Here is a 27,618-nt window from a genome sequence, read left to right as displayed (position 1 = left end):
ATCAATCAACTGTGGCAAAACACAATAGAAATGCCTATGCTTGATGCGCAATTCTTCTTGTGCTCGTTCGGATACTGTGTCATGCCAAGGAAGAGACATGGAATGTAAAGTCCTTGAATGCAAACATTTCATCTTTTCATGAATCATCCGCATACATCGTGTTCATTCATGAGTGAATCGTGCTCATCAAACAATATGTCATGCCTATGAAAAGGGATCACATAAAGACGTTGACTAAAATACAGGAAACGATCACGAATGAAATACTCGAACAATGCGTGCTGACACATCATTCGAACACATAGTACTTCCTGTAAGGGTTCTTTGGACCTAGGCTCGAGAGCCAAGATCGGTTCGTCGTGTTTGATCAAATCTGCCTGGGGAGGTGATGTGAACCTCGACTCGAAAGCCAAGATCGATTCTTCGTGATTGATCGAATCTGCAACGAGGTTAGTTCCGCTAGAAAAAGCATCAACTAAACCATCATCCTTGTGAACAATCACGTCTTGATCATACAAATCATCATGCTTGTGAGAAATCACATCGTGATCATCATGCAAATCATCATGCTTGTCATTGTCATTCAAATCATCATGCTTATCATTATCATTCAATTCATCATGCTTATCATCATGCAAATCCTGTGTGTGATGCTTTGGAGAAGAAGAGACTGAGAGAGTCTCCTTCTCTTGAATGCTTTCATTCTTCCCCTGCACATTAGAAATAAGGGATGGAGAATGTACAACTTGCTCTCCACGAATGACAATGGGAGAGTCACTTTCTGCATTGAAAGTGAATGTATTTTCCGCCCAATCAATGAGAGGATTATGCTCACGAAACCATCAAATGCCCAAAATCATATCACATCCTGAGAGAGGAGAGACTAAAAATTTTCTACGGAAAGCGGCTTGTTGAATCGTAAACAACGCATCGAGGCACTCCTTCGTGATGAGAAAGTCCATCCCAGGAGCGAAGCCACAGACCTCAAGAGGAGATTTCTGACTAGCCTCTAGGTGGGCTCTCTCAACAAGAGAGGGACTAATCACATCATGCATACTGCATGGGTCAAACAATATGACAAAACGCGGCCCCAAGTTTCTCATGACCCTCCCATTGATGAGTCAATGTTATGGTCATATGACTCGAAAGCCAAGATCGATTCTTCGTGATTAATCGAATCTGCAACGAGGTTAGTTTCGCAAGAAAAAGCATCAACTAAACCATCATCCTTGTGAACAATCACGTCTTGATCATGCCAGTCATGCTTGTGAGAAATCACATCGTGATCATCATGCAAGTCATCATGCTTGTCATTGTCATTCAAATCATCATGCTTATCATTATCATTCAATTCATCATGCTTATCATCATGCAAATCTTGTGTGTCATGCTTTGGAGAAGAAGAGACTGAGAGAGTCTCCTTCTCCTGAATGCTTTCATTCTTCGCCTGCACATTAGAAATGAGAGATGGAGAATGAACAACTTGCTCTCCATGAATGACAAAGGGAGAGTCGCTTTTGGCATTGAAAGTGAACGTATTTTCCACCCAATCAATGAGAGGGTTATGCTCACGAAACCATCGAATGCCCAAAATCATATCACATCCTGAGAAAGGAGAGACTAAAAATTTTCTATGGAAAGCAGCTTGTTGAACAATAAACAACACATCAAGGCACTCTTTCGTGACGAGAGAGTCCATCCCAGGAGCGAAGCCAGAGACCTCAAGAGGAGATTTCTGACTAACCACTAGGCGGGCTCTCTCAACAAGAGAGGGAGTAATCACATCATGCATACTGCCTGGGTCAAATAACATGACAAAACGCTGCCCCGTCATATGACCATAACATTTAATGAGAGACTCATCAATGGGAGGGTCATGAGAAGCTTGGGGCACACTTGTGTTGTCATTTATTGCATTGACAGAGGAAGTGGTTTCTGTGGATTCTTTAGATTCATTCGATTCAAGCTTAGGACGTGTTCTTTTTATGTGACCCTTAATGTCACAATGAAAACAACGACCTTCCTTACAATAAGTGCTTTGCTCTTCCGGCGTGATGTATCCTCCTAAAATTCCTTGTGCTACCTTTTCATCTGGAGTGAGCTTAGGTTTAGCAATTGTGTTATCTTTATCATTAGGTTCATTTTAGGAGTTCTTTTCTGAGAGACTACTGGAAGATTGGTTAGAAAAGTTACTGTTCTGAGGGTTCTGAGAAGTCTGAGAGGTCCTTGTGGAAGTCTTGTTTTCCTTAGGCTTTCCCTTGTTGTGCTTCATCTCCTGTGCGAGAGCAATCGCTACCGCCTTGTTGAGATCAAGGATCGAGCACCTCAACACCATACTTGATATACTCGTCCAATCCATAAAGGAATGCCTCCTTGCGCTCCACATCCGATTTACGTAATTGAGTGCCGAGCTGCAAAACACGATTAGAGAAAGACATAACTGGCATACCATTTTGCTTGAGACCGCACCAATCGTCCTTCAATCGTGCGAGGTACTGAGGTGGCATAAACCGCGCCTTGAGCTTGTCTTGGAAATCGGCCAAATTGAAGGAAAGGGGCCTGAATTCGTCGGGTTACTCTAGGTGCGCGGCTAACTATGCCTCTTGCCATGCGTGGTACCAATTGATGGCATCACCGGCAAGGTACATAGCTGCCGTCAAAACCTTGCTATTTCTTGTCTTCTTAGTTGTCGCAAAATAAGCATTAAATTGATGGAACCAAGAGTGAATAACTGTAGCATCCATCTTACCTTCATACTTACTGAACTGGATCTTCTCTGTGACTGGATTGTTGGAGTCCGAATCTCGGCTAGCGCCACTTGATGAACAACGAACATCTTTGGCTTGCTCGGACTTCGAGGCGAGAACCTATCGAACCAATTCTTGCGTGCGTAGTTCTTTCTGTGCCTCACGATCGGCCTCCAAGGCCGCTCGTCTTTCTTCGCCGCCAAGCGCGCATCATCGCGCTCACGCTCCAAAGCTGCCTTTCTTTCTGCTTTTCTTTCTTTTCATTCCTTGTCCGCCAAGAGCGCTTGTTCACGCTCGCGAATCATCCGTTCCTTGGAGGCTACCTGTCGTTCTTGGCGCTCACGCTCCAAGGTAATACGTTGCACTTCTTGTTGAGCCATCGCAACGCGATTCGCTTCTTGTTGTTGTGCCATCATGTCCATCATTGTCTTTACCAAAGCCTCCATAGGATTCGGTGCAATCCCTGGCATAGATGGCGAAGACGGAGGGTCAGGAAAACATCCATGGTGAGAAAATTCTTCTTCACTACTTTCATGCCCATCACCTCCATGCGAAGTATCCATTCCTCGTTGGGTGATGACCATACACTGTGATCTTTGGTTCTTAAGTTCACGAGGAACTTGGGTTCTTGTGGGTCTTGGGTTCTTGAGAGTTTTGAGGTTCTTGGGGGTCTTGAGGTTCTTGGGTTCTTGAGCTTCTTGGGTTCTTGAGGTTCTTCTTTGGCTTGCAATCTGTGTTAGAGAAGGATCTTCTCAAGTTTTGCTCTTTTCCGCGAGCGCACCCCTTGGCGGCCTTGCGCTCACACCAAGGTTAATTTTTCCCACCTCGCGTCGATTGGCCGGCCGCAGAGTACACGGTCCGCTCTCAATGAGTGAAAAGAGGCACAAGGGGAGGCTGGACAAGCGCTTCTTTCTTGGCATTCCTGTCAATCTTCAAAAACACGATTAGGAATCGACACGCCCAAGAAGTCTTGGGTTACGTGCGACCGCAACAAGCAAAAAAAATTATGTGGTCGTTGTGGTTCTTTCCTTGAGTGATACACAACACTGCCAAAGCTCTGATACCAATGTTAGGTGCAGGGGAAGTGAATGTTGAACTTTGCTCAAGATAAGTGCTCTGAACTGTGCTCAAGGGTTTCTTTTACTTACGGAAGGGAGAGCCTTCCGTTCCTTTAATGAGAGAGTGCAAGTGATCACAAACAAAGTGAATGGACACTATGAGTGAAGGTGCTGAGATTGAGAGATAGAGAGAGAAGAGAATACGACACCGGGAAGTTGTCAAACCCTCCTCCAAGGGCCCCACTCTCGATGGCGAGAGTGGTCTACAATTGATTGCACAATCTGCTACAAAGTCTGATGCAATGAGTCTAAATGCTTGCTATGTCGAGGCCGACGGTGGTGCCGACAATGACGAGACTATGGCTGAAAATTGAATGTTGTGGGTTGGTTCTTGTCGCAACCAGTCGGGTCTGATCTGTGTGCTTAGTGCCTTGCCGAAGACGATTGCGACGCTATCTCTATTGTCCTACAAACGCTGAAGTGCAGTTCCAAAAATGCTGGCCTAGTGCTTGTAAAATCGCTGATTTGCAGACTGCATTGCTTAGGAAAAAACGCTAGTCTTGATGCTGTGTTGTCGCTGAATTTCTGCTGCAAGCGCTGGCCTGATGGGGCTGAAAACGCTGCTGCAAATGGTATCTATGGCTGCTGCAAAAACGCTGAAGTGGCTGAGTGTGCAGGCTGAAAAACGCCAGGCTGCTGGAACTGAAAACGTTGGCCTTCCCTTGCTGAAAACGCCAGGTTGAATGGGGGTTGTTTTTGCTAAGAGGAAGAGAGGGTAGCCTGTTGCTAGTGAATTGCTTGTTGCACCTTCTCCACTTCTGCCAGATTAGCCTAGCCCTAGGTTTGCTTATATATTACTTTAGCAAAATTGCCCTACCTAGTTCCCAACAAAAGCCACTTAATAAATAAGTGAAAAATGTCAAAAATAGGGAAAATAGGTCTATGCACTGTAAAAATGTTGCTGATGTGTTCTGACTGTAATCTGATGATCATGTTGTGTGCAACCGGAGGATATGCATCTAATCTAAGTGTCTGGACATGCACGGTCTGCAAACAACTCACAAAAGTGCCAGATCACTTCCTATTCTAGACTGACTTGACTGAACTAAACCCTGGTCATGCTGTAGCTTGTCCACGGACACATAGGGTTGGATGTGTCACGTGACATTAAAACTTAAGAATCTTAGGAGATGCCTTCGGAGACGAGCTGGAGAATGGTCGTGACCTGCAGCAAGCGGGGCAAGCGTGGCCTGCTACAGACAAACCAAGCAAGAGAATTTCGTGCAAGCAGCATTGGACAGCAACGGACGCATAGGCTGCTGACAAGGGGGACAAGGCAGGGATTAGCTCTTTCTATAGCAAAGGGGCACCCAAGAGAAATAATAAAGAAATACCAAAAGGGACGCCAATCTTTGGGTCCAATTCATTTGGGCACGGAACTCTGTCGGGCCGTGTCAACTCTCCTCTCTCTCTGTCAAGTTCAATGATTTTGCAGTTTTTGTTCGTGTGTTGCTATTGATTCCTCGCTTGGAGCGTCCAAGCCTGAACACGTAGAAAGAGGCAGCACATCTGAGAGAGAGAGAGAGATGTGGGTAAGGCTCTCCATGCTGATAACAAACTGCTTATACAAGTGACCAAGGGTGGTCCGGCATAGAACTGACATGCCTCAATGGATAAACCCAAGGTACACACAACTGCTACTCTTACTGCCATCTGCTCATGAGACCACTGACACGGCCTCAACATGGGCTCGGACCCCAACCCTAATCCACCTCCTGGCATCAAGGAAGAATTGGAGAGAGAGAGAGATGCCTCAAGGCTGCCGTATGGCTGTCCTCTAGAGATGGTGGAAATCTCTCCTCTCCTAGGCCGGCACAAACAGGAAAGCGCACTGCCCCTGCCGACAATGCCCATGGAATCTGCAGCCTTGAGGGGAAAACTCGAAGGGGTCAATCTGCAGCCAATCACCCCTAGAGAGGAGTGCCTACAAGTGATGCCCACAGCTGCCACCAGAGCTAATCACAGCTGCCCACTAAAACCGCTAAAAGGCTTCCTAAAAAAACGCTAGGGGAGGGACTGCAAAAATGAAGATCTGCCCCCCCTCCTCCGGCTGCCAAAACTTAAAAGCAAGGGCTGCCCCCCTGGGTGCCCTGCAGGGCTGAGCAGAACTAGTCCTAGAGGTGACCCCTACTGCCCACATATAGGCACCAGCCAGATCTGCCCAACCCAGACATCAGCCCCCACAACTTGGTAATAAAACCAAAAGAGCAAAAATCTGGGAATAGCCCCTAGGGATCTGGGAGAACACTGGGCCACCTGGGTATAAATACCCTATGCCTGCAGAAGACACAATGATCATGGAATAGAACCAAAATCCCGAGCTAAACATGGCCAGATAAATCCTGACATGAGAACTACCTCACTTTGGCCCCTCACAGCCACCAAACAACCCACTCCCTGTCACCTCTCCCTAGGAGAAACCGGGACCGACTAGACAAATCTAGAGAGATGCCATAACTCTTAACAGCTATAGGGGCTGATCTAGCGATGCTTTGGTGAGATGCAATGGCTGAAAACTTGCAGTCCGAGGACGTGGATTCCAGCTGTAAAAGCACAAGTGGATTGGGGTGTAGGCGGGGGTTCTTGGCTGCCATACTGCTGTGGAGGAGAGAGAGCATCGTGAGAGGAGAATCATGAGCTTGACGAGCTATGCACCCCTCCCTCCCCAGGCACAAAAAGAAAGATGCGCCTACCCACTCCTAGTACTCCAACTCACACTACGCTTGTCTGTCTCTCTCTTTACAAGGCACTACAGGAACCAACATCAGAGTCTAATTTGTTACGTCCAATAAATAAGGTAAAATTGTCTAACAATCATCAATTAAACATCGACCTTTGCCATCAAGAACATGCTCTATATGAAGCTCTCTCAGTTCAATGTTTGATTATCAAGAAGAGAAAACAGATGAAGAAGAATACTAAATCACCTTTGTTTCTGAAGAAAAAATAGATAAAAACAAACCATTGTTTACTTGAAAATGCTTTTAGAAAAGGCTTAGGAAAAATAAGATAGAGAATCTTACTTGGCTGAAACTTTGAAACAAGTACTCAACTTTAAACTACCACAAGAAGGATAAGACAGCACAAAGACTTAATCCTAGATTTCAGACTCCACACAACAACACACAAAAGACAACAGAACAAATTCTCAAATCCTAATGTAATTTAAAGACTACAATGAGAATCTATGACGTACCGATATGGAAGAGGAAAAAAATAACCAAACTAATACAACATTGCTGATGAAATAACTCCTCACTTTGAAACCACCTTTATACACATACAAGATACTCATACATAACTCAAAAGCATTTTTAAACTCAAGAATTCCTTTCAATGAAGCGAAAGAGACGTACAAATTCACATTGTAATAAGCCATGGGGGCATTGATTAAGACCATAAGCCAATGTCCGGTAAGTAGATACAGGCCACAAAGACTTGCTTGGACGATGAACTCTGGTAACACAAATTTGTTGATTGAGGATGCCGAGTCAAATGGATTGATGTAGTCAAGTTCCAAATCAGACAAGCACATCAACTAAACACAACACAAGCACATGGCATAGTTTAGTATAAGAGAACCAGTGAGCAAGACGAGATTAAACAGCATTAATTATTGTTTTGTGAGCGCATGAACACATGCATACCACTGTATGGTCATTAAGAGTTCCAGTCCAAATCAAGAAATGAAAAAACTAAAATAAGAGAACTTAGCGGACATCATTTGTCAGCTACTATATTCACCACTTGAAATATAATACCAAGTTCCCTTCTATCCCAGGAAAGACGAATTTTGTAATGGCATCCATGGGTATATATCTGCATGTAGTAGGAGCTAAGTCTAGTCATAGCAAGTCCGACAACCTTCACATTCACTCTACCTCTTTATTTTATATCAAAAAATGGGTGGAAGATAAAACCAAGAACATGGCTTGTAATTCAACGCATTGGCAGGGATTGACATAGGTCATTTTCTTGCAAATGGCTTACACACCGTTAAGCACTTACAGAATATACTGCCCTTCCGCCCTGTCCTTATCAAGTCTCTCAGGTCAGGGATAAACCGTCCCATACTGCTAGATTAGATCAAATGGTGATCAGCAAGGCAAGCTAGGAATCCGTTTCCAATTCAATCAACCCATAATCTTTAGCCTTGATCAGACATTCCAAACACATTCACCTCAAGAAATACGTTTCACTTACAGTTAATCATGAATTACTGTGACAGTATTTAACTCGAAATAAAAGAGGGAGGAATAATGTTGGCCCCTTTCAATTGATTGTTTATGCTTGCTATTATCAACCATTGTAATTTGGTTGTTTTGCTGTGCAGTTAAGCCTCTACAACCCCCTTGTATCCGATGGGCCTTGGTCTGCTACCCACCAGCACTGTAGATGGTACATTGTGAGTATAGCCTTGGTCTGCTACCGACCAGTACTGTAGATGGTACGTTGTGAGTATAAGAGTTCAGTTCAGTATTGAGTCTACTATGTTCTACCATTTTTAGAATTACAATCGTTGTCGTCGTTCGGTAGCTAGCTATGGTCATTGTGGTTTTGGTCTGAGAAAATTCTTGTGCACACTACAGTGAGGGACACCCACACTAGAGAGCGCTAGCACGACTATAACACTTCTTCACCACTTCACCACGTGCCAACTGAAAAGAGCAGACTGTGAACAAATGTAACGAGACGGCACCACGTGCCAACAGAAAAGAACAGACTGAGCAGACTTTAGACACTTCAAAACAACTGAACTGAAAGAGAGAGACTTCACACGAGACACGGAGTGGCATAGTTCCACTCCCAAAGTGCGCTGGCCCCAAATTGTGGTGCCCCTTTCGGTATTTCTTTAAATTGCTTCAACGAGGTACAACACTGGCGGCTCTGCTCTGCATCTCCTGCAAGTAGAATGCGGGAGAGTGAGCCCTTAGTACATATTTGAAGGCCCTTGGCCATCCAAAAGCGGTTACATAAAAAGCAGTGGGTTCTAAAAGCTAAAAAAAGCCACATGCCCTTTGGGCTGTCCGTACAGCATGCCACGTCAACAGGGGTCAGCGTAGATCATAAGAGTCTGTGCAACAGCCATATCATCAACCTTTTACCCAGTTTGAGTGTGGGTGTGTGTGTGTTTTGCTTTATTTTGAGTTGGGCCCCTGAGCCAAAGTTCTATTAGTTGGTTGGGGGACCCATTCTAACCCTTTTTACTAATGGGGACATTCGACAAGAATCTGTAAGTTGGTAATCCTTCTACCTTCTACTTCTTCTGCTAGGGTTTAGGCCCCTCAGCCGGGATCTGCAAGTTGGGTAGGGTCTCCCATGGCTTGACACGTCAGCAATTTGTGACAATAGACTTTAGGCACTTCAAAAGATGTCGTTCAGTAGCTAGCTTGTCCATACAGCATGCCACGTCATCAAGATCTCCGCAAATCACGGGTTGGCCACGTCATCAATAGATACGCAATTTTGAGTTTGTGTGTGTGTGTGTGTGTCTTTGCTTTATTTTAATGGTTAGGCCCCTCGGCCAAGGTTCTGAAAATTGAGTTCGCTTAGGGTTTTTAATCCTAACCCTCTTTAGTGTTTTAGGCCTCTCGGCCATCTTTAGTCAGTTTGGAAAGTCTTCTACTGGTCCTTCTATTAGGGTTTAGTACTTTGGTGAAGCAATATAAAAAAATACCAAAAGGGGCGCCACAGTTTGGGGCCATTGCAGTCTGGGAGTGGAACTTTGCCACTCTATCTCGTGTGGTTTCTCTCTTTCAGTTCAATTGTTTTGAAGTGACTAAAGTCTTTTCTTTTCCGTTGGCACGTGGTGTCGTCGTGTTACAATGATATGAGAGCTTCAGTAATGTGCTTTTTTGAAAGCGTATCGGTCCTCTTAAGAACAGACAAAGCAAGATAGCAGATCTAGATTCTACAGAGTATTTGCAGCCTCCTCGACGAACTCTGCAACATACTCTCGAGGCATCGTCAACAGAACCTCCCAATTCTGCAGATTGCCTCACGTTGTTCCTCCTCCCCCTCCAACACCAAAAAGAACAAGAGCTTCTTAGCAACAACCTACTCAATCTTCTATTCGGATTGAGGGAGTTTTCAGAAATATGGTGTATCCATTTGATGTTGACCCAACTACCACTGTCACTACCGTTGCCACCACCTCCCTTACCGCCACCTAGATATAACGGTTGGAGCCTCATGTCTACCCCTACTACCCATATCTTGGCTCTGCACCACATCAGCCTAAGGACTTCAAGGATGGGGGATCTACACTTAAATTTTTCACCTTCTCAGGAGTGAAAGATAGAAAGAAAGCTTTAGAGTTCCTACAACAGTTTGATAATATCTATGCCATGCCCTAGGAAACTACAATGAAGAATCTAAGATCTCTCGAGCCGCCGGGTTTCTCAAGGACAATGCTATGCAGTGGTGGAGTTCTATAGCTACTGTTACAGCCTTGAACACTCCAAGCGAGAAATCAATAGCAACACACAAACATAAACTGCAAATCACTGAACTTGAAGAGAGAGAGAGAGAGAGAGAAAGAACAAGAGAGTTGACATGGAACCGCGGAGTTCTGTCCCCAGATGCACTGGCCCCAACGACGGGCGCCCCTTTGGGTATTTCTTGATTATTGCTTTGCAAAGGTACAACTCTCCGAGAGTCCAATTCTCTCTGAGACTTTGCGTCCAGATGCTCTTTTAGAGTGGCCCTCTGGGCACTTATAAACTTACAAGGGATGCCCAAAAACAGAGCCCCAAAAGCATCTGACCCAAAAGCATCTGCTCTCAAAAGCATGTGTAAAAATTGCCAACTGCAGCCAACGCAAAACGCAAAAATCAGTACAGCCTACCACGCCCAATTTACAGAAATCAGCCCCAGATGTCAAGCTTTTGGGTTTTGGTTTTAGGCCCTCGGTCGGTGCTCCATAAGTTGGTAGAGGTTAGGATTAAAAACTTAACCCCCTCTCTCTGTTTTAGGCCCCTCGGGTTTGTCTGGGTTCTCTAACCCCTTGTCCTCTTGGCGAGTTTTTAATTTTATGTTGGGCATTCCACATCATCACTTTGTGACAGCTACCAAGCCGCATGCTCCAAGGACTTGGCAAGCTTTCAAGAATATTTTTTCAAGAACCACGTGATGTCCCTATTTGAAGTACAACTTCTGGCACAATGGGTAACTTGAAAATACTTTCCACGGAAACTATGGAGGACTACAACCAAAGGTTCCTCGACTTTACCTTCCAATGTCCATCTTTAAGGTGATCATCTTGGAGGACCATTGCAAGAGCTATACTCTCTGGCTCTGCTCTGCATCTCCCACCGATAGAATGCCACACAGAGAGCCCACAGAGCTTATTTAAAGGCCCTAGGACCATCCAAACGCGGTTACATGGAAAGCATCACTTCTAAAAGCTCCAAGTGCCAAAAACATGTCCCCCAATAAGGTTGTCCGTACAGCATGTGACGCCAGCAAGAATTTTTCCAAATCGCGGGCTTGTTCGCACAGCATGCCACATCATCAACAAATACGCAATTTTGAGTTTGTGTGTGTGTCTTTGCTTTATTTTAAGGTTAGGCTCCTCGGACAAGGTTCTGCAAGTTGGGTTGGGTTACGATTTCTCTTTGGTCTTTTAGGCCTCTCGGCCATCTTCAATAAGTTTGGAAAGTCTTCTTTTGCTCCTCCTATTAGAATTTAGGCCCCTTGGCCGGCATCTGCAGGTTGACTAGGGTTAGGCTCAGAAAGTCCTAACCCCCTTCATCTTCAGTGATCGACACGTCAACAGTTTGTGACGACGACAAAGGTTTTCCTTCTACAGGTGCTCACAATTTTTTGGCACGTACAGTGGGAACTTTTGAAAGTTGGCCTTAAGGTTGCCATACACAACTACTCTATAGCAAGCTGGTCTACTAAGTCATGGTCTAGTGCTCGTCGTCTAGGTACTACTGGTCCTAGTGCAGTACTTGCTCATCTAGGGTTGATTATGACATGGTCCAATACTGATCTAGAAGTGATCCACTGCTCGTACGCAGGTCAACTTTGTCTATATGGGGTCTACTTGACCTATGCTGGTCTACTCACCGAGTTGGCCTACTACACCTAAGGTGGGGTGGACTAGCAATCCTGGCTCATACCTCATCATCAACAACCCATCTATGACCCATATCACGTCACATGACACATCCAACCCTATGTGTCCGTGGACAAGCTACAGCATGACCAGGGTTCAGTTCAGTCAAGTCAGTCTAGAATAGGAAGTGTTCTGGCACTTTTGTGAGTCTGTTCGCAGACCGTGCATGTCCAGACACTTAGAATAGATGCATATCCTCCGGTTGCACACAGCATGATCATCAGCATTCCCATCAAAATCCATCAGAATCCATCAGGGGAATTTTCCAGTGCATAAAACCTATTTTCCCTATTTTTGACATTTTTCAATTTTTATTTTTAAGTCACTTTTGTTGGAAAGTAGGTAGGGCAATTTTGCTAAGTTTGTATATAAGCAAACCAAAGCTAGCACTTTTGGCAGAAGAAGCAGTAGGAGCACACACTCAACAGGCACCTTCTCAGCAAAACCTCCCAAGAGACCTAGCGTTTTTGGAGCAGCCAGCCTGGCGTTTTCTGCATCCAGTACCTAGCATTTTCAGCAAAAAAGTCAATCGGTTTTGCAATGAAGCGACCTGGCAACAGCAGATTTTCAGCCCTAGCATTTTTGCATCTGCATCACAACCTAGCGTTTTGCAGATTCTACGCGACGAAACATCAAGAAACCCCAGCGTTTTCAGTTTTCAGGCCTTAGACATCGCAGACCAAGTCCCGAACCTCGCAGATCTCACCTTCCCGCAGCAGTTCCTCACCACATAGTCAATTTCCGCAAGGTTTACATTTTCAGCCCGGAAAACGCAAATTTCAGTATCTGCGTTTTCAGCGCATCATCGTCGCCATCGACATCGTCACCGACATGGAGTCAAAATTCAGCAGATAAAGATTTGCAGATTTCAGCCATTACCACTTTCAGATTTTAGCCCGTCTCGTCGTCGTCGACATCGTCGGCAAGTCCAAACATTGTAGAGATTTGTGCAATCATAAGTAGACCACTTTCGCCCTACAAAGTGGGGCCTTCGGAGGAGGGTTTGCCAACATCTCTGGTGTCGTATTCTCTTCTCTCTCTATCTCTCAGTCTCATGCACTTCCATTCACAGTGTCCATTCACTTTGTTTGTGTCCATTGCACTCTCTCACCAAAGGAACGGAAGGCTCTCCCTTCCGTAAGTAAAAGGGACCTTGAGCACAGTTCGGAGCACTTATCTTGAGCAAAGTTCAAACATTCATTCCGGTGCACCTTACATTGGTATGAGAGCTTTGGCAGTGTTCTGTATCACTCAAGGAAAGAACCACAAGAACCACAGAATCTTTTTTGCTTGTTGAGGTCACACGAACCCAAGTTCGCTTGGGCGTGTCGATTCTTAATCGTGTTTTTGAAGAGTGACAGGAAACCCAGGAAAGAAGGGCTTGTCCAGCCTCCCCTTGTGCCTCTTTTCACTCATTGAGAACGGACCGTGCACTTAGCAGCCGGCCAATCGATGTGAGGTGGGAAAAAAGCAACCTTGGTGTGAGCGCAAGGCCGCCAAGGGGTGCGCCCGTGGAAAACAAAAGAACTCGAGTGAAGAAAAGATCCTTCTCAAACACAAATTGCAAGCGAAAGAAGAACCGTAAGAACCTCAAGACCCTCAAGAACTCAAGACCCCCAAGAACCCAAGAACCCAAGTTCCTCGTGAACTTAAGAAACCAAGAACCCCAAGAAGCCAAGTTCCTCGTGAACTTAAGAACCCAAGACCCACAAGAACCCACAACTTCAGTGGATGGTCATCACTCGAAGCGGAATGGATACTTCGCTTGGAGGTGATGAGCATGAGAGAGGCGAAGAAGAATTTTCCCCACCAAGAGGTTTTTCCGACCCTCCCCCTTCCCCATCTACGCCAAGGATTGCACTAACTCCTATGGAGGAGTTGGAGCAATTGTTTATGAAAAGACAGTTAGAACGCGAAGAAAGAAAAGCAGAAAGAAAGGCCTACGAAGAACGAAGGGCAGCCATAGATCGTGCATACAAAGAAGGAATGGCAGCCATAGAGCGTGAGCACGAGCAAGCACGCTTGGAAGCCGGAGAAAGACAAGCAAAATTTGATCGTGAGAACAACGAAAGACAAGCAGAATATGATCGCAAGAACAAAGCAAGACGAGAGAAGGCCAGTACCTCACTTTGAAAAGGAGGGGATGTCACATGACACATCCAACCCTATGTGTGCGTGGACAAGCTACAGCATGACCAGAGTTCAGTTCAGTCAAGTCAGTCTAGAATAGGAAGTGTTCTGGCACTTTTGTGAGTCTGTTCGAAGACCGTACATGTCCAGCACTTGGAATAGATGCATATCCTCCGGTTGCACACAGCATGATCATCAGCATTCCCATCAAAATCCATCATAATCCATCAGGGGAATTTTTCAATGCATGAAACCTATTTTCCCTATTTTTGACATTTCACTTATTATTTTTAAGTGACTTTTGTTGGAAAGTAGGTAGGGCAATTTTGCTAAGTTTGTATATAAGCAAACCAAAGCTAGCACTTTCTGGCAGAAGAGGCAGCAGGAGCACACGCTCAACAAGCACCTTCTCAACAGAACCCCCCAAGAGACCTAGCGTTTTTGGAGTAGCCAGCCTGTCATTTTCTGCATCCAATACCTAGCGTTTTCAGCAAAAGAAGTCCATCGTTTTTGCATTGAAGCGACCTGGCAACGACAGATTTTCAGCCCTAGCGTTTTTGTATCTGCATCGCACCCTAGCGTTTTGCAGATTCTCCGTGACAGAACCTCAAGAAACCCTAGCGTTTTCAGTTTTCATCCCTTAAGACATCGCAGACCAAGTCCCGAACCTCGTAGATCTCACCTTCCCACAGCAGTTCCTCGCCGCACGGTCAGTTTCCGCAAGGTTTACAGTTTCAGCCCGGTAAACGCAGATTTCAGCATCTGCGTTTTCAGCACGTTGTCGTCGCATAGTCGCCATCAACATCGTCACCGACATGGAGTCAGAATTCAACAGATAAAGATTTGCAGATTTCAGCCCGTCTCGTCGTCGTCCTCATCGTCGTCGACATCGTCGGCAAGTCCAAGCATTGTAGAGATTTGTGCAATCATAAGTAGACCACTTTCGCCCTACAAAGTGGGGCCTTCCGAGGAGGGTTTGACAACATCTCTGGTGTCGTATTCTCTTCTCTCTCTATCTCTCAGTCTCATGAACTTCCATTCACAGTGTGCATTCACTTTGTTTGTGTCCATTGCACTCTCTCACTAAAGGAACGGAAGGCTCTCCCTTCCGTAGGTAAAAGGAACCTTGAGCACACTTCGGAGCACTCATCTTGAGCAAAGTTCAAGCATTCATTCCGCTGCACCTTACATATCAGGTAATCTAAGGACACCCTTGACAGCTCGTTAACAAGTCCTCTTAGGTCATACCACTAAAGGAGTCAACATGTTCCACCTAGGAGTCCTCCTCCATCCCTCCCTACCCCCCTCACGAGAGCCAATTGTTCTAAAGGCCGGAATTGACAACACAAATTTATGAGAAAGAGCTTTTGGCGGTTATCCATGCTCTTACTCAATGGCGACATTACCTACTAGAGCAGATTTTACTGTCTTCACAAAGCATCAGAGTTTACGCTACTTCTTGTCACAGAAGCAGCTATCGGAAAAGTAGATGCGGTGGGCGGACATCTTGTCGCAGTTTCACTTCCAAATTGTCCATGTGCAGGGACAGAAGAATTTGGTGGCAGATGCTTTGTCTCGGAAGCCATTGGTTCTGGCTATTTCCACAATACATCATAGGAGCTTCGAGGATATGGTCGATCAGTATGCCACAGATATAGATTTTGGAGACATTTTCACGCGGATACGGGATGGGGGAACAGTAGCGGGATATTCCATTCGAGATGGCTACTTGATGAGAAAAACAATGTTGTGCGTTACACAGCCGTTGAGGGAAAAGGTTATGACCGAATGCCATTGTCCACCTTTTACGGGTCACCACGGCATTGCTACCACCTTGAAAGGGGTAGAGAGATACTTCTTTTGCCTGAGACTCAAGAAGGATGTGGACGAGTTTGTGCGCAGTTGGTATGCCAGAAGGTCAAGTTAGATAGGCATAAAGCACAAGGATTGTTACAGTCTTTGCCCATACCCACCCGTCCCTGGGAAAGTATTGCAATGGATTTCATTTTTGATCTCCCGAGAACACAGAGTGATCACGATGGTATCTGGACTGTTATTGACAGATTTAGCAAGCAAGCTCATTTCATTCCAGTGAAGAAAACAATCAAGCCGGATCACTTAGCAAGACTGTTTGTGGCCCAAATCTTCAGATTACATGGCATGCCCGAGACGATTGTCTCCAGCAGGGACCCCAGATTCACGGTTTGGAAGGCAATTTGGGAGAACATTGGCCGGTTGCAGTTCTCATCATCTTTCCACCCGCAGACTGGCGGGCAATCTGAGATTGCCGATTCAGTGGTACTAGATTTATTGAAGTCTTACATCTCGGATCAGAAGACTCAATGGGAAAAGTACTTACCTTTGCTAGAATTTGCCTACAACAACACGATACACTCTTCGACGGGGAAGGCGCCATTTGAGATTATTGAAGGAGCTATGAAGGTTCCACCCTTCCTAAGCACGAAAGATAAGATTTTTGAGGCCGATGAGTACACGCGAGACTTGGACACGGCTGTTGCCAAGGTCCACGAGGCTTTGCAGAAATCTCCGGAAAGATAGAAAAAGGCAGCAGATCGCCATCGTCACGATTTGAGATTGAAGGAGAACGATTTGGTGCTCTTACGTTTTGAGAAGGCACGCCTGAGAAAGAAAAAGGGAAAGGAGAGGCTTTTTCCAAAGCTTAGTATGCGATACTACGGACCTTTCCAGTTCTCCGAAAAGATAAATGATGTCTCCTTCCGACTAAAGCTGCCCGACACTTGGAGGATTCACAATTCTTTTCATCTGAGTCTCTTGAAGCCTTTTAAAGGCGATGTGCCCGAGGATGGGGAGCTTGATGAGCAACCCAAAGTGGAAGAAAACGAGGAGATCCTTGTTCCAGAACAGATATTGGCACATAAGGACAGAAAGATTAAGGGTAAAGTGAGGAGGCGGTTCTTGGTTAAATTCAAGAACTATCCTGCATTGGATGCGAAGTGGATGGAGGAGGAGGACCTAGCAGATACTCCTCAGATTGTGAAACTTTACCTTGAAGCTTTTGGTTTACCATAGTCTATTCCAAATGGAACCCCCAATTCAGCTTGGCCGGATATCTGGTGCACTCGGTATGCAGAAGAGGGGAGTTAGTTTGCTCCTTTGTCAACACATGCCTCGATTTTTGATACTAGAGTCACTGATGTCTCTTTGAGCTTCGGGGATACTGAGAGCTGACAGTATTCTGCTGTATGACTTTATGAATTGGAATTCCCGATAATATGATACTGATTTGTTCTTGACTTGTTTAAGTGCAGGAATTGATAGATGAAATGACTGCAGCATTTTGGTCTGAATGATCTCGATAGACATGGTTGCAATAGGGGATTAGTCAATCGGGCATCTATGAGGTCCTGAGTGGATCTAGATGCGGAAACTAATTGCATTGCCGATAAATCATGGTCTGAGATCCGAATGAATGTTGAATGTGATTTGTCATGTGATGTCCTGTGATGTTCTGTGATGTCGTGATATGTGACAATCGATTTGGTAAATGTGCTAGATGTGTGTTCCTAGTGCGTCAGTACTAACAGTCAGTGTCTGATAAGACAGTTTATGGCTTCTGTCTATTTTTGCACGTGTAATCAAGGGCGATTACAATGCTTTCAAAAGGGGGGTATGTCACAAACTGGTGACCTCACTGTTGGCTGCCCAGTACACACACTCTCCTTCTGGCAAACAGTCCCGCTTGTTGGAATGCTGACGTGGCAGGCACTGTACGAACGCCAGAATGCTGACGTGGCCTGCTATACGGACCCCCGCGTTTTGCGGCGCTTTTTGCGGCAGCAATTGTACAGAAAAACAGTTCTTGAGTCAGCTTTTTGGCTACGCAAACCTGCCTTGCTTTATTTACGCAAGAGAATCACACACACACACAGCTCTTTTGCTTTATTTTTAAAAGCTTTACCTGGTTTTGGGGCTCTGCTTTTAGCATCAGCTTGGGCTCTCACTTCTCAGGGCATCTGGACGCAGAGTCTGAGAGTGAGTCCCGACCACTCCCTTGTACTTTGAGTTGCAGATTAATACAAAAAGAAATACCGAAAGGGGCGCCAGTCTTTGGGGCCAATATCTCTTAGGCACGGAACTCCATCGGGCCAGTGTCGAATCAATTGTGAACTGTGAACTGTTTTGAAGTGAATTTTTGTGGTGTGAGTGTCCAAGTATGTTACAAATTCTGTCCCTATTGTATCGGCTTTGGCCGTTTCCAAATTAATGAAATCCAGTCTGTTTGTTTACATGAACTACTTGAAAGAGTTAAATGATGAACACAGAACGAATATGCCAAGATTTTCTCCACACTCATGCCATTGCTTTTCTAAGGGCCTGCCAGGCGAGTTGCCACCATCTCGTCCTGAGGATCACACTATTAATCTGACACCTAGAAGCACACCACTGAACCGACCACCTTACCGTGTTAGCCGAACCCAAATTGAAGAGATTATGAACCAAGTGAAAGACCTTTTGGAAAAGGATCTTATCCAGCTGAGTACTTCACCCTACTGCTCTCTGGTGTTGTAGAAAGACGGATCTTGGAGAATGTGCATTGATTACAGAGCTCTCAATAAAATCACCATCAAGAACAGATTCCCGATTCCAAGGATCGATGATATTCTTCACCGACTACAAGGATCCTCTTGTTTCAACAGGATTGATTTGAAAAGCGGATATCATCAGATCACAATCGCGCGGGGAGATGCCTACAAGACAGCTTTGACCCGAGCTTCGGTTTATATGAATTTTTGGTGATGCCTTTTGGCCTTACCAATGCTCCAGGGACTTTCAACCGAAATGATGGATAGGATTTTTAGAGAGTACGGATCTTTTGTCGGCACTTTCTTTGATGACATTATAGTCTTCTTCAAGGATGAGGCAGAACAAAGACACCATCTGCTTCACGTCTTTCAGGCATTGCGAGGTCACAAGTTAGTTATCAATGCCAAGAAGAGTGAATTTTTCTTGCCAAAGATACACTTTTTGGGACACATCGCCTCAGCAGCAAGAGTACATATGGACCCGGTCAAAATTGACACTATACGTGATTGGCGCGATTTGAAGAATGTTCATGAAGTTAGAAGCTTCTTGGGCTTATGTTCTTGCGATTCATTCAAAAGTTTGCAGAGGTCGCTTCCCCTTTGCACATTCTAACACAGAAAGGAGTTTCTTTCTCGTGGGGACCCACAGAGGTGACTGCCTTTCAAACTTTGAAGAGAGATTAACGTAGATTTACAAAAGTCATTCGAAGTATATTGTGATGCTTGTGGTTGTAGTCTGGGGGTGCGGTCTTAATGCAAGAAGGCCATGTCATTGCCTATGAGAACCGATTGTTTTCAAGGCCGGAATTGATAGCATAGATTTATGAGAAAGTGCTTTCGGCGATTATCCATGCTCTTACTGAGTGGCGACATTACCTACTAGGAGCCGATTTTACGATCTTCACAGATCATCAGAGTTTACCCTACTTCTTGTCGAGGAAGCAGCTTTCGGAAAAGCAGATGCGGTGGGCTAACATCTTGTCACAGTTTCACTTCCAGATTGTCCATGTACAGGGACAGAACAACTTGGTGGCAAATGCTTTGTCTCGGAAGCCGTTAGTCTTGGCTATTTCTACGAATCATCAAAGAAGCTTCGAGGACATGGTCGATTAGTACGCCACAGATCCAGATTTTTCTGATGTATTCATTTCAATACAGAATGGGAAGGTAGTAGCGGGATATTCCATACGGGATGGCTACTTGATGAAGAAAACGATGTTGTGCGTTACACAGCCGTTGAGAGAAAAGATTCTAGCTGAATGCCATTGTCCACCTTTTACAGGTCACTATGGCATTGACACCACCTTGAAAGGTGTCAAGTGTTACTTCTTTTGGTCGAGACTCAAGAAGGATGTGGACGATTTTGTACGCAATTGCTTGGTATGCCAGCATGTCAAGTTTGACAAGCATAAAGCACAGGGATTGTTACAACCTTTAACCATTCCCACCCGCCCCTGGGAAAGTAATGCTATGGATTTCATTTTTGATCTCCCGAAGACACAGAGTGGGCATGATGGCATTTGGACTGTAATCGACAGATTTAGCAAGCAAGCTCACTTCGTTCCAGTGAAGAAAACACTCAAGCCGGATCATTTAACGAGACTGTTCATTTCACATATTTTCAGATTACATGGCATGCCTGAGACAATAGTCTCCGAGAGAGATCCCCGATTCACGAGTTTGTTTCAAAAGGCTATTTAGGAGAACATTGGCACACGGTTGTAGTTCTCGTCATCTTTCCACCCGCAAACAGATGGGCAATTTGAGATTGCAAATTCAGTCGTACTCGATTTATTGAAGTCTTACATTTCTGATCAAAAGACTCAATGGGAAAAAAAATTGCCATTGGTGGAATTTGCCTACAATAACACGATCCACTCTTTGACGGGGAAGGCGCCATTTGAGATTATTAAAGGTGCTACGAAGGTTCCACCCTTCCTTAGCACGAAAGATAAGATTTTTGAAGCCGACCGGTACACGAGGGACTTGGACACTGCTTTTGCAAAAGGTCCGGGAGGCTTTAGCGAAATCTCAGGATAGACACAAGAAGTCGGCATATCGACACCGTCGCGATTTGAAATCAAAGGAAGACGATTCAGTACTCTTACGTTTTGAGAAGGCACGCCTAAGAAAGACAAAGAGAAAGGAGCGGCTTTTTCCAAAGCTTAGCATGAGATACTATGGACCTTTCCAGATCAAAGAAAAGATAAATGATGTCTCCTTTAGACTGAAGCTGCCCGATACTTGGAAGATTCACAATGCTTTTCATGTGAGTCTCTTGAAGCCTTTTAAAGGCGATGTGTCCGATGATGGGGAGCCAGATGAGCTACCCGAAGTGGAGGAAAGCGAGGAGATACTCGTTCCAAAACAGATATTGCCCCACAAGGATAGAAAGATTAAAGGTAGTGATTAGGCGGTTCTTGGTTAAATTCAAGAACTATCCTGCATTAGATGCAAAGTGGATGGAGGAGGAGGACCTAGCAGATACTCCTCAGATCTTGGAACTTTACCTTGAAGCATTCGGTTTAGCATATTCTACTCGGATAGAACCACGATTTTAGCATGGATGAATCTACTGCAGCGGGCTTGCACAAGAGGGGAGTCACTCTGCTCCTTTGTCAACAAGTTACCCATGGAGTCACTGATATCCCTTTGGGTTGGGCTGGCAATATTCTGCTCTATGACTTTATAAACTAGAATTCCCGAAAATGAAAATGAAAATGATTGATTTGTAACTTGTTTGAGTGCAGGAACTGAAAGACAAAATGACTGCAGCATTTCGGTCTCATAAATCTCTATAGACATGATTGCAATAAGGATTAGTTAATCGGGCATCTGTGAGGTCCCAATTGGATCTATATGCGATTACTAAACACGTTGCCGATTAATCATGGTGTGAGATTTGGAATGAATTTGAATGTGATTTGTCATGTGATGTCAAGTGATGTCCTGTGATGTGACTATCGATTTCTACAAGTGCTAGATGTGTTGTGTCTAGTACGTCGGTACTAACAGTCAGTGTCTACACGTTTATGGCCTCCGTCTGTTTTGCAAGCGTAATCGAGGGCGATTACAATTCTTTCAAGAAGGGGGTATGTTACAAACTAGTGACGTGGCTAGCCCCCGGACACACTCACACCCCCTGCTAACGTGGCAACAGCCCGGATATTGCACCGACAGGCTGACGTGGCACTGTACGGACAGCCGAAAATTACAATGACATGCTGATGTGGCAACGTACGGACGTCCGTGATTTCCGCTGACAGTTGTACGGATTCTTCGTAAATTGCGTTGGCTGTTTTTAGCAGCCTTTGGAAGACCAATTGCTTAATTTTGAGTTTTAAAAGATTTTGGGGCTTTGCTTTTGGGCATCCCTTGTACCAATAAATAAGTTGGTTGGGCCTCATTACTCAGAGCATCTGGACGCAGCCGACTCCCTTGTACTTTTGCACCAAGCTTAATGTAAAAAGAAATACCGAAAGGGGCGTCAATCTTTGGGGCCAATACCTCTTGGCACGGAACTACGCCGGGCCGTGTCGTCTTTGTGAATTGTTTTGAAGTGAATCTATGTTGTGTCGCGATAGAATCTTGACTTGGCGTGTCCAAGTTTGTTACATCGGCGCCCCTTGGCCATTGACATTTTGCATCGTAGGTGCCATATCTGGCTGCTGTCCAAAAAAACCAGCCATGCCAAAATTGCCCTGTGGGCCATGGCACCCCAAACTGGCCCTGATTGATCTAAAAGCCTTGCTGCATGCCGATATTACCATACGTGGGGTTCGGCATCATGCCTTACATACCCCCAAAGACTGTTCCTAGCATATATTGCTAGTTTCCAAGCGCATAACCAGCCATACTTTGGAACACAAGCTAGAGCGCTCCAAGCAAACGCCGACAACCTGTTGGCCCCAAAGACAGGCACCCCTTCTGGTATTTCTTTATTCTTATTAAAAAAGAAATAAAACCTACGAGCTGTCCCGCATAATCCGAGCTAAAAAAGACCCATTCTAGCCCGATTTCGGCAGCATAACCATACTAGGAAACTTCACATACAAAATCCTCACGCAATACATGAATTTCCCGGCACATACAGACAACCTGGCGAGAATCTGCAGCATGCTGAATTCTTTGTTTACAGTCCTGAAATTGTGCTAGATCACCTATTTAACGATCCCCTCGCTTCCCCGGACCTCCTGGGAGTATTAGGGACCGATTAGGACCGAAACCCTAAACCTGCAAATTTACACAGCAGACTGTAATTTCCTGTTTTGGGCTCCGTTTCGCGAGCTGAACGCATCCGTAGCGAGCCCTCATACTCCTGCACCTGTTGGGCTACTTGCCCTCTAAATCGGACGAGATTTCTCGCTAGAACTCTCCGAATTCACCTGTACCTGCGAGGGATTAGCAATTAGCTAATCCAGTACCTGGACAAGAAGCTCTTGCCTCGGCATACGCACATGAACCCACATAACTGAACATACAAATAAGTAGCCCTCGAGCAGGGCATCACGATTTTGTAATCAAAAGGGGAGATACGTGCACGAGAGCGGAATCATCGCGCTATATAGTGCAAGGAGGAAGGCGAGCTTTCCATTAAAGCTGTGAAACTTGCACCCACTACTCACCCACACTTTGTAGCACTTACTGATTCAAAATCAACCTTCTCTCACAAATTTGGGCGCCTCCTCTTCATGCAAGCTGACAGATTGCTTTGGAGCCGCCAAAAGTCCAATTTGCCTCTCTTGAGTTAATTTCCTAGTACCCACCAACTTATAGGTGTAGCGAGGGGCCTAAATGACTTTGAACTGAGCCTAGACACCCTTTTACTGCTCGGATTCCAACGCCGACTCGCTCGACCATCTCATGGCCACTTGCCCTTCCCAACTACGGGTGAAACTCTCGGACGTCGGCCGTTTCACATCGGCCATACAATGTCCGGCCATTTGCAACTCCACAAAGAGAGTCCCGAAAATTAAATAAAAATCATCGGAAAGAAACAAACAACTAAGGTTAGCAAGTTGCCACGTCCTTATGACAGTTATGCAAGCAGTGAAAATTACCTATGTTCTTGTTTACTGCTGAAAATCAGAAATTTAACTAAATTTTCCTGTTTTCATGCAGTAAAACACAGAGTTTGATGATTTTTTTTCTGATTTTCAATGGAAGTCAGAGAATTACCTTTTAATTTGTTGGATTATGAATAAATTCAGCATATTCCACTTTTATTAATCTCTCTGTGTTCTTCTATACGAAGTAGAAGAGTGCAAAGAGAGAGAGAGAGAGAGAGAGATGTTGAGAGTTTTGGCATCTCAAGTGAACTACCCAATGTGAGCCCATAATTTATTTTTCCTTTTAGGTATTTATTTTACTTATTTGTCAAAGTCTAGGTAGGGCAATTTATTGAGGTTGGTATATATGCAACCCCCTTGCCTTCTGTTGCTAAATTGGCTTTATCTGACATAAAAATAATTATAAATGAATTATTGGATTTATAAGTGAGAGGGTTTTCTCGCTTGGAACATTAGGAAAAATAATTCTAAATGAATTATTGGAATTTTAAGTGAGAGGGTTTTTCTCACTGGAGACATTCGAGTACAGAGTATTCCTAGTGCGTCAGTCAAAGTAATGACGGGAGCACTAAGAACGGGAATATCTGTAAGGCCACCAGGAACGGGTACTTCTGATGCGTCACATCGGATGGGTGACGGGGAGCATCGGGAAGAAGTATTCGACCATCCGGAAACGGACATCTTTGATGCGTCATAGGATGGGTGACATAGAGCATCGCGAAGGAGATTGTACCGTAAGTTCGGTAGGAAAGGTAGTACTAGGTGATGGGTATTCCTGATGCGTCACAAGGTGGGTGACGGGTGCATCGGAAAGGGAATATCCATAGTCGGGAGGAAATTCCGAGCTGTGTTAGAATTGTGCACAAGGAAAAAGCAAGCACTTGAATGAAGATGGGTTCAGAGGAAACTTTGAGGAAAAGCAGATGCTTTTTGAGAAAGCGGGATTGCCTTTCGGGAAAGCAGATGCTTTCTCGCGAGGAAGTCTATGTCTGCATTGCAACTGTGCATGTGATTGCATCTAGGGACGCGAGGAGTTGGTAGCGCGTAAAACTTCTCGAGGAAGCTATCTGCGGGCCGACGACATGAGGTAAGCAAGTGCATCAGATGACATCTAGTGGCGTCAGGAGGGCGAATGGGGTCAATACTTGCACGCGGAGAAGTATGGACACGACGTGGGTGTTTTCTTGTGATACTTATGCAGAAAGGTCATCATAAGGACCACTTTTTGGGGCCACTTTACGTGGTTGCGGGATGCATTATTTGGAAAAACTGAGTACCAGGTGTGCGGATGATGCAAAAAGGTGACAACTATGCACTGCGAGGTCAGTTTTTGGCCTGTTCGGGGTCTGTTTGAGGTCATCTAAAAGGCCACGGGTGCCCAACTAATAAAGCTAAGTGTGGGAACTGAAAAAACTGAGAGAAGACCAGAAAAAAACGTGGAGAAGAGAGGAGGAACAGCCGCAAGTGTGTTTTTGCTGTTTTTGGAGCATTTTTTGGCCGTAAACTGCTCATCCGAGGTCGGATTTGAGCACTTTGACATTGTAGACTGGGGTTTTGGGCCGTTCCGGACGCGATGGCGCTGTCCATTTTGCCAAATTCCTCCCTCTTTTTCTGTTGTTTTGGCTGTGTAAGTTTCTCCTATGAGCGAAGTTTCTGCTCCAGTTTGTGATTGTATCTGGCTTCTTTTACCCATATTGTGTGAGCTGTTTGCCCCATTGGTGTTGGCCCAAGCTCATTTGTATCTAAACATCAAAAATTCTCCTCTTTTGAGCTGAGTTTTTTGGGTGTGTGTGTGTGTGTGTTTGTGTGGAGTGGGCAAGTGGATAGTCTCTCTCCTCTCACTCCAGAGGTGTGTTCCCTGTCTCGGCCAGGTGTGTTGTGTAAGCCGAGTGGTGCCCCATAGTGTGTGTGTGTGTGTATCATTCCAAGAGTGTGTGTCGGATCGTTATAGAGGCGCTGTGTGTGTTTTCATCCGACTACATCGTCTCTCTCTCTCTCAATTCAATTGTTATTTAAAGTGCTAAAAGTCTGTTTAGTCTGTTCTTTTCTATTGGCACGTGGTGCCCGTCTTGTGACATGTAGTCATTCAAATTGAGATTGTGTATTTGTAGCTTGCTACAGTGTCACTTCACAGGACAGGCACTTGGACAGTTAGCTACAGTTGGTCTGGTTCAAACTGGACGGACCCTTTGGCTGGGAGTGACACGTGGCAGGGTACCTACGGTGGTCTAGTGGACGTCGTGGCCAGGTCACCACCACCACTCAGTTTGGAGATAGACTTAGCTGGCTGGACATTTATGGGCCGTTGGTGGCTCCTATGGTTGTACATATCAGTAGTCGTTTTTGGATAGTTCCAGCTTATCTTGCACGTAGTCGTCTAGAGAGTCTTACACAGAGCACTGCTTCACCATTCCTGCACATCTGAGCCTCGACACCCATTTGTACCTGTGAGTCCTGGGCTGGAGCGGAGTGTGCTGCCACGCCAGAGTCTGTACAAGGTTCTTGGAGCTAGTCGAGTCCACATGTTCTGGTCCACTGTTGTGTCTCTGTTGTTATCCATTGTTTCTGTGTTGTTATCCGTTGTTTCTGTGTTTCATTCTGTTTGAGAGAGGTTTCATTTGTTTGAGTGAGATTGTCACGCACATTGCACTGGGGACACCCACACTGTAGAGAGCACGACACATTATCCGCGCTACAGGTGCTCTCATTTTGGCGATCACGGTGGGACCTCAACTGAAGTCTCACTCTGTTGAGTAGCTGGGTTCTTCGCTTCGCCTCTGCAGTCTAAGTCTCTCGCCTTGCTGGTCTGGTCCCCTCTCGCCCTGGTCCAGCTTGCCCTCGTCTCTGGTCTAGACCCCCTCGACCCTGGTCTAGTCCTACTCGTCCCTGGTCCAGCTGGTCTAGACACTCGTCTGGTCTAGTATGATCTAGTAGAGTCTAGACCAGTCTTCAGCCAGTTCAAGGTTTCTTGCCCAAGGCTTGGTTGGTTTGGAGGTCACTGTATGACACATACAAGGAAGTCAGTTGAGCGTCAAAGCCCACTACTGAGCCCTCTGAAGTACTATCACAGAAGACGACCTTTGACACCTTGTAGAAATCCTTCAACCTCATCACCTATACCTCCACATATCACATCACCCATTCCTTCATCAGGTTCCCCATCTTCGCGATCACCTTCTCCGGAAAAGCTCTCTCCTATTCTTCTACAACAAGCTACTGTGCAACAGACTCAGCAAGGAATCATGGAGCCACTAGCTAGTGTTTTGGCCAAGGTGAACATCAAGTTTCCTACATTCAAAGGGCTGTCTTCAGAAGATGCTGACGACCATACAAGAAGATTTGTATCTCTCTGTAGGGGACGTGGGCTGAACAGAGAAGATGCTTACTTGGTACTATTTCCATCCACCCTGGATGGCCTAGCAGATAAATGGTACAGCCAATTTGCAGAGAACCATTTTGCAACTTGGGCAGCCTTAAGACAACAGTTCTGTGCAGCTTTCAGGCCATGTGACTACCAGGAGAAGGTGTTGGATGAGTTGGCCAACATGGTGCTCAAACCTGAGGAGACTTTTGCGGAGCTTATGACGAAAACTAAGTCGCTGGTGGCCAAGCTTCCCCAACAACCCGGTGAATTCATGGTTAAAAAGTGGGTGGAGAAGGCGCTTCCCAAAACTTCAGAGCAAAAACTCCGAGAGAGTCTCCGACCCGACGCCACTCTCGACGAGTTCATCGCAGCTGCTACTAGAATAGAGGGAGCTAGGAAGCTCTTCAACAACTCTCTTCAAATAGATACTTCCTCTGTGTTCTCGGAAGGTAGTCCTACTGATCCTTTAACTTCTTTACGTAGGGAACTGGAAGCCCTAAAGC

The 27,618-nt window shown here is 45.3% G+C and overlaps 1 protein-coding gene across 1 annotated transcript in view; it reads right to left on the bottom strand.

The window, feature by feature from the left end:
- Positions 1 to 27,618, bottom strand: part of LOC147421509 (Cornichon family protein) — a 135,784-nt gene that overhangs the window by 72,072 nt on the left and 36,094 nt on the right. Inside the window, exon 2 of the mRNA XM_086503240.1 lies at positions 7,222 to 7,403. Coding sequence (XP_086359366.1) covers positions 7,222 to 7,403 — 182 coding nt within the window. The remainder of the gene's footprint in view (positions 1 to 7,221; positions 7,404 to 27,618) is intronic.

The sequence above is a fragment of the Adiantum capillus-veneris genome, chromosome 27 (genome assembly GCF_014529385.1).
Source record: "Adiantum capillus-veneris isolate H3 chromosome 27, ASM1452938v2, whole genome shotgun sequence".
Lineage (NCBI taxonomy): Eukaryota > Viridiplantae > Streptophyta > Polypodiopsida > Polypodiales > Pteridaceae > Adiantum > Adiantum capillus-veneris.
The sequence above is the reverse complement of the archived record's forward strand: the minus strand, read 5'-3'. Positions and strand labels throughout refer to the sequence as shown.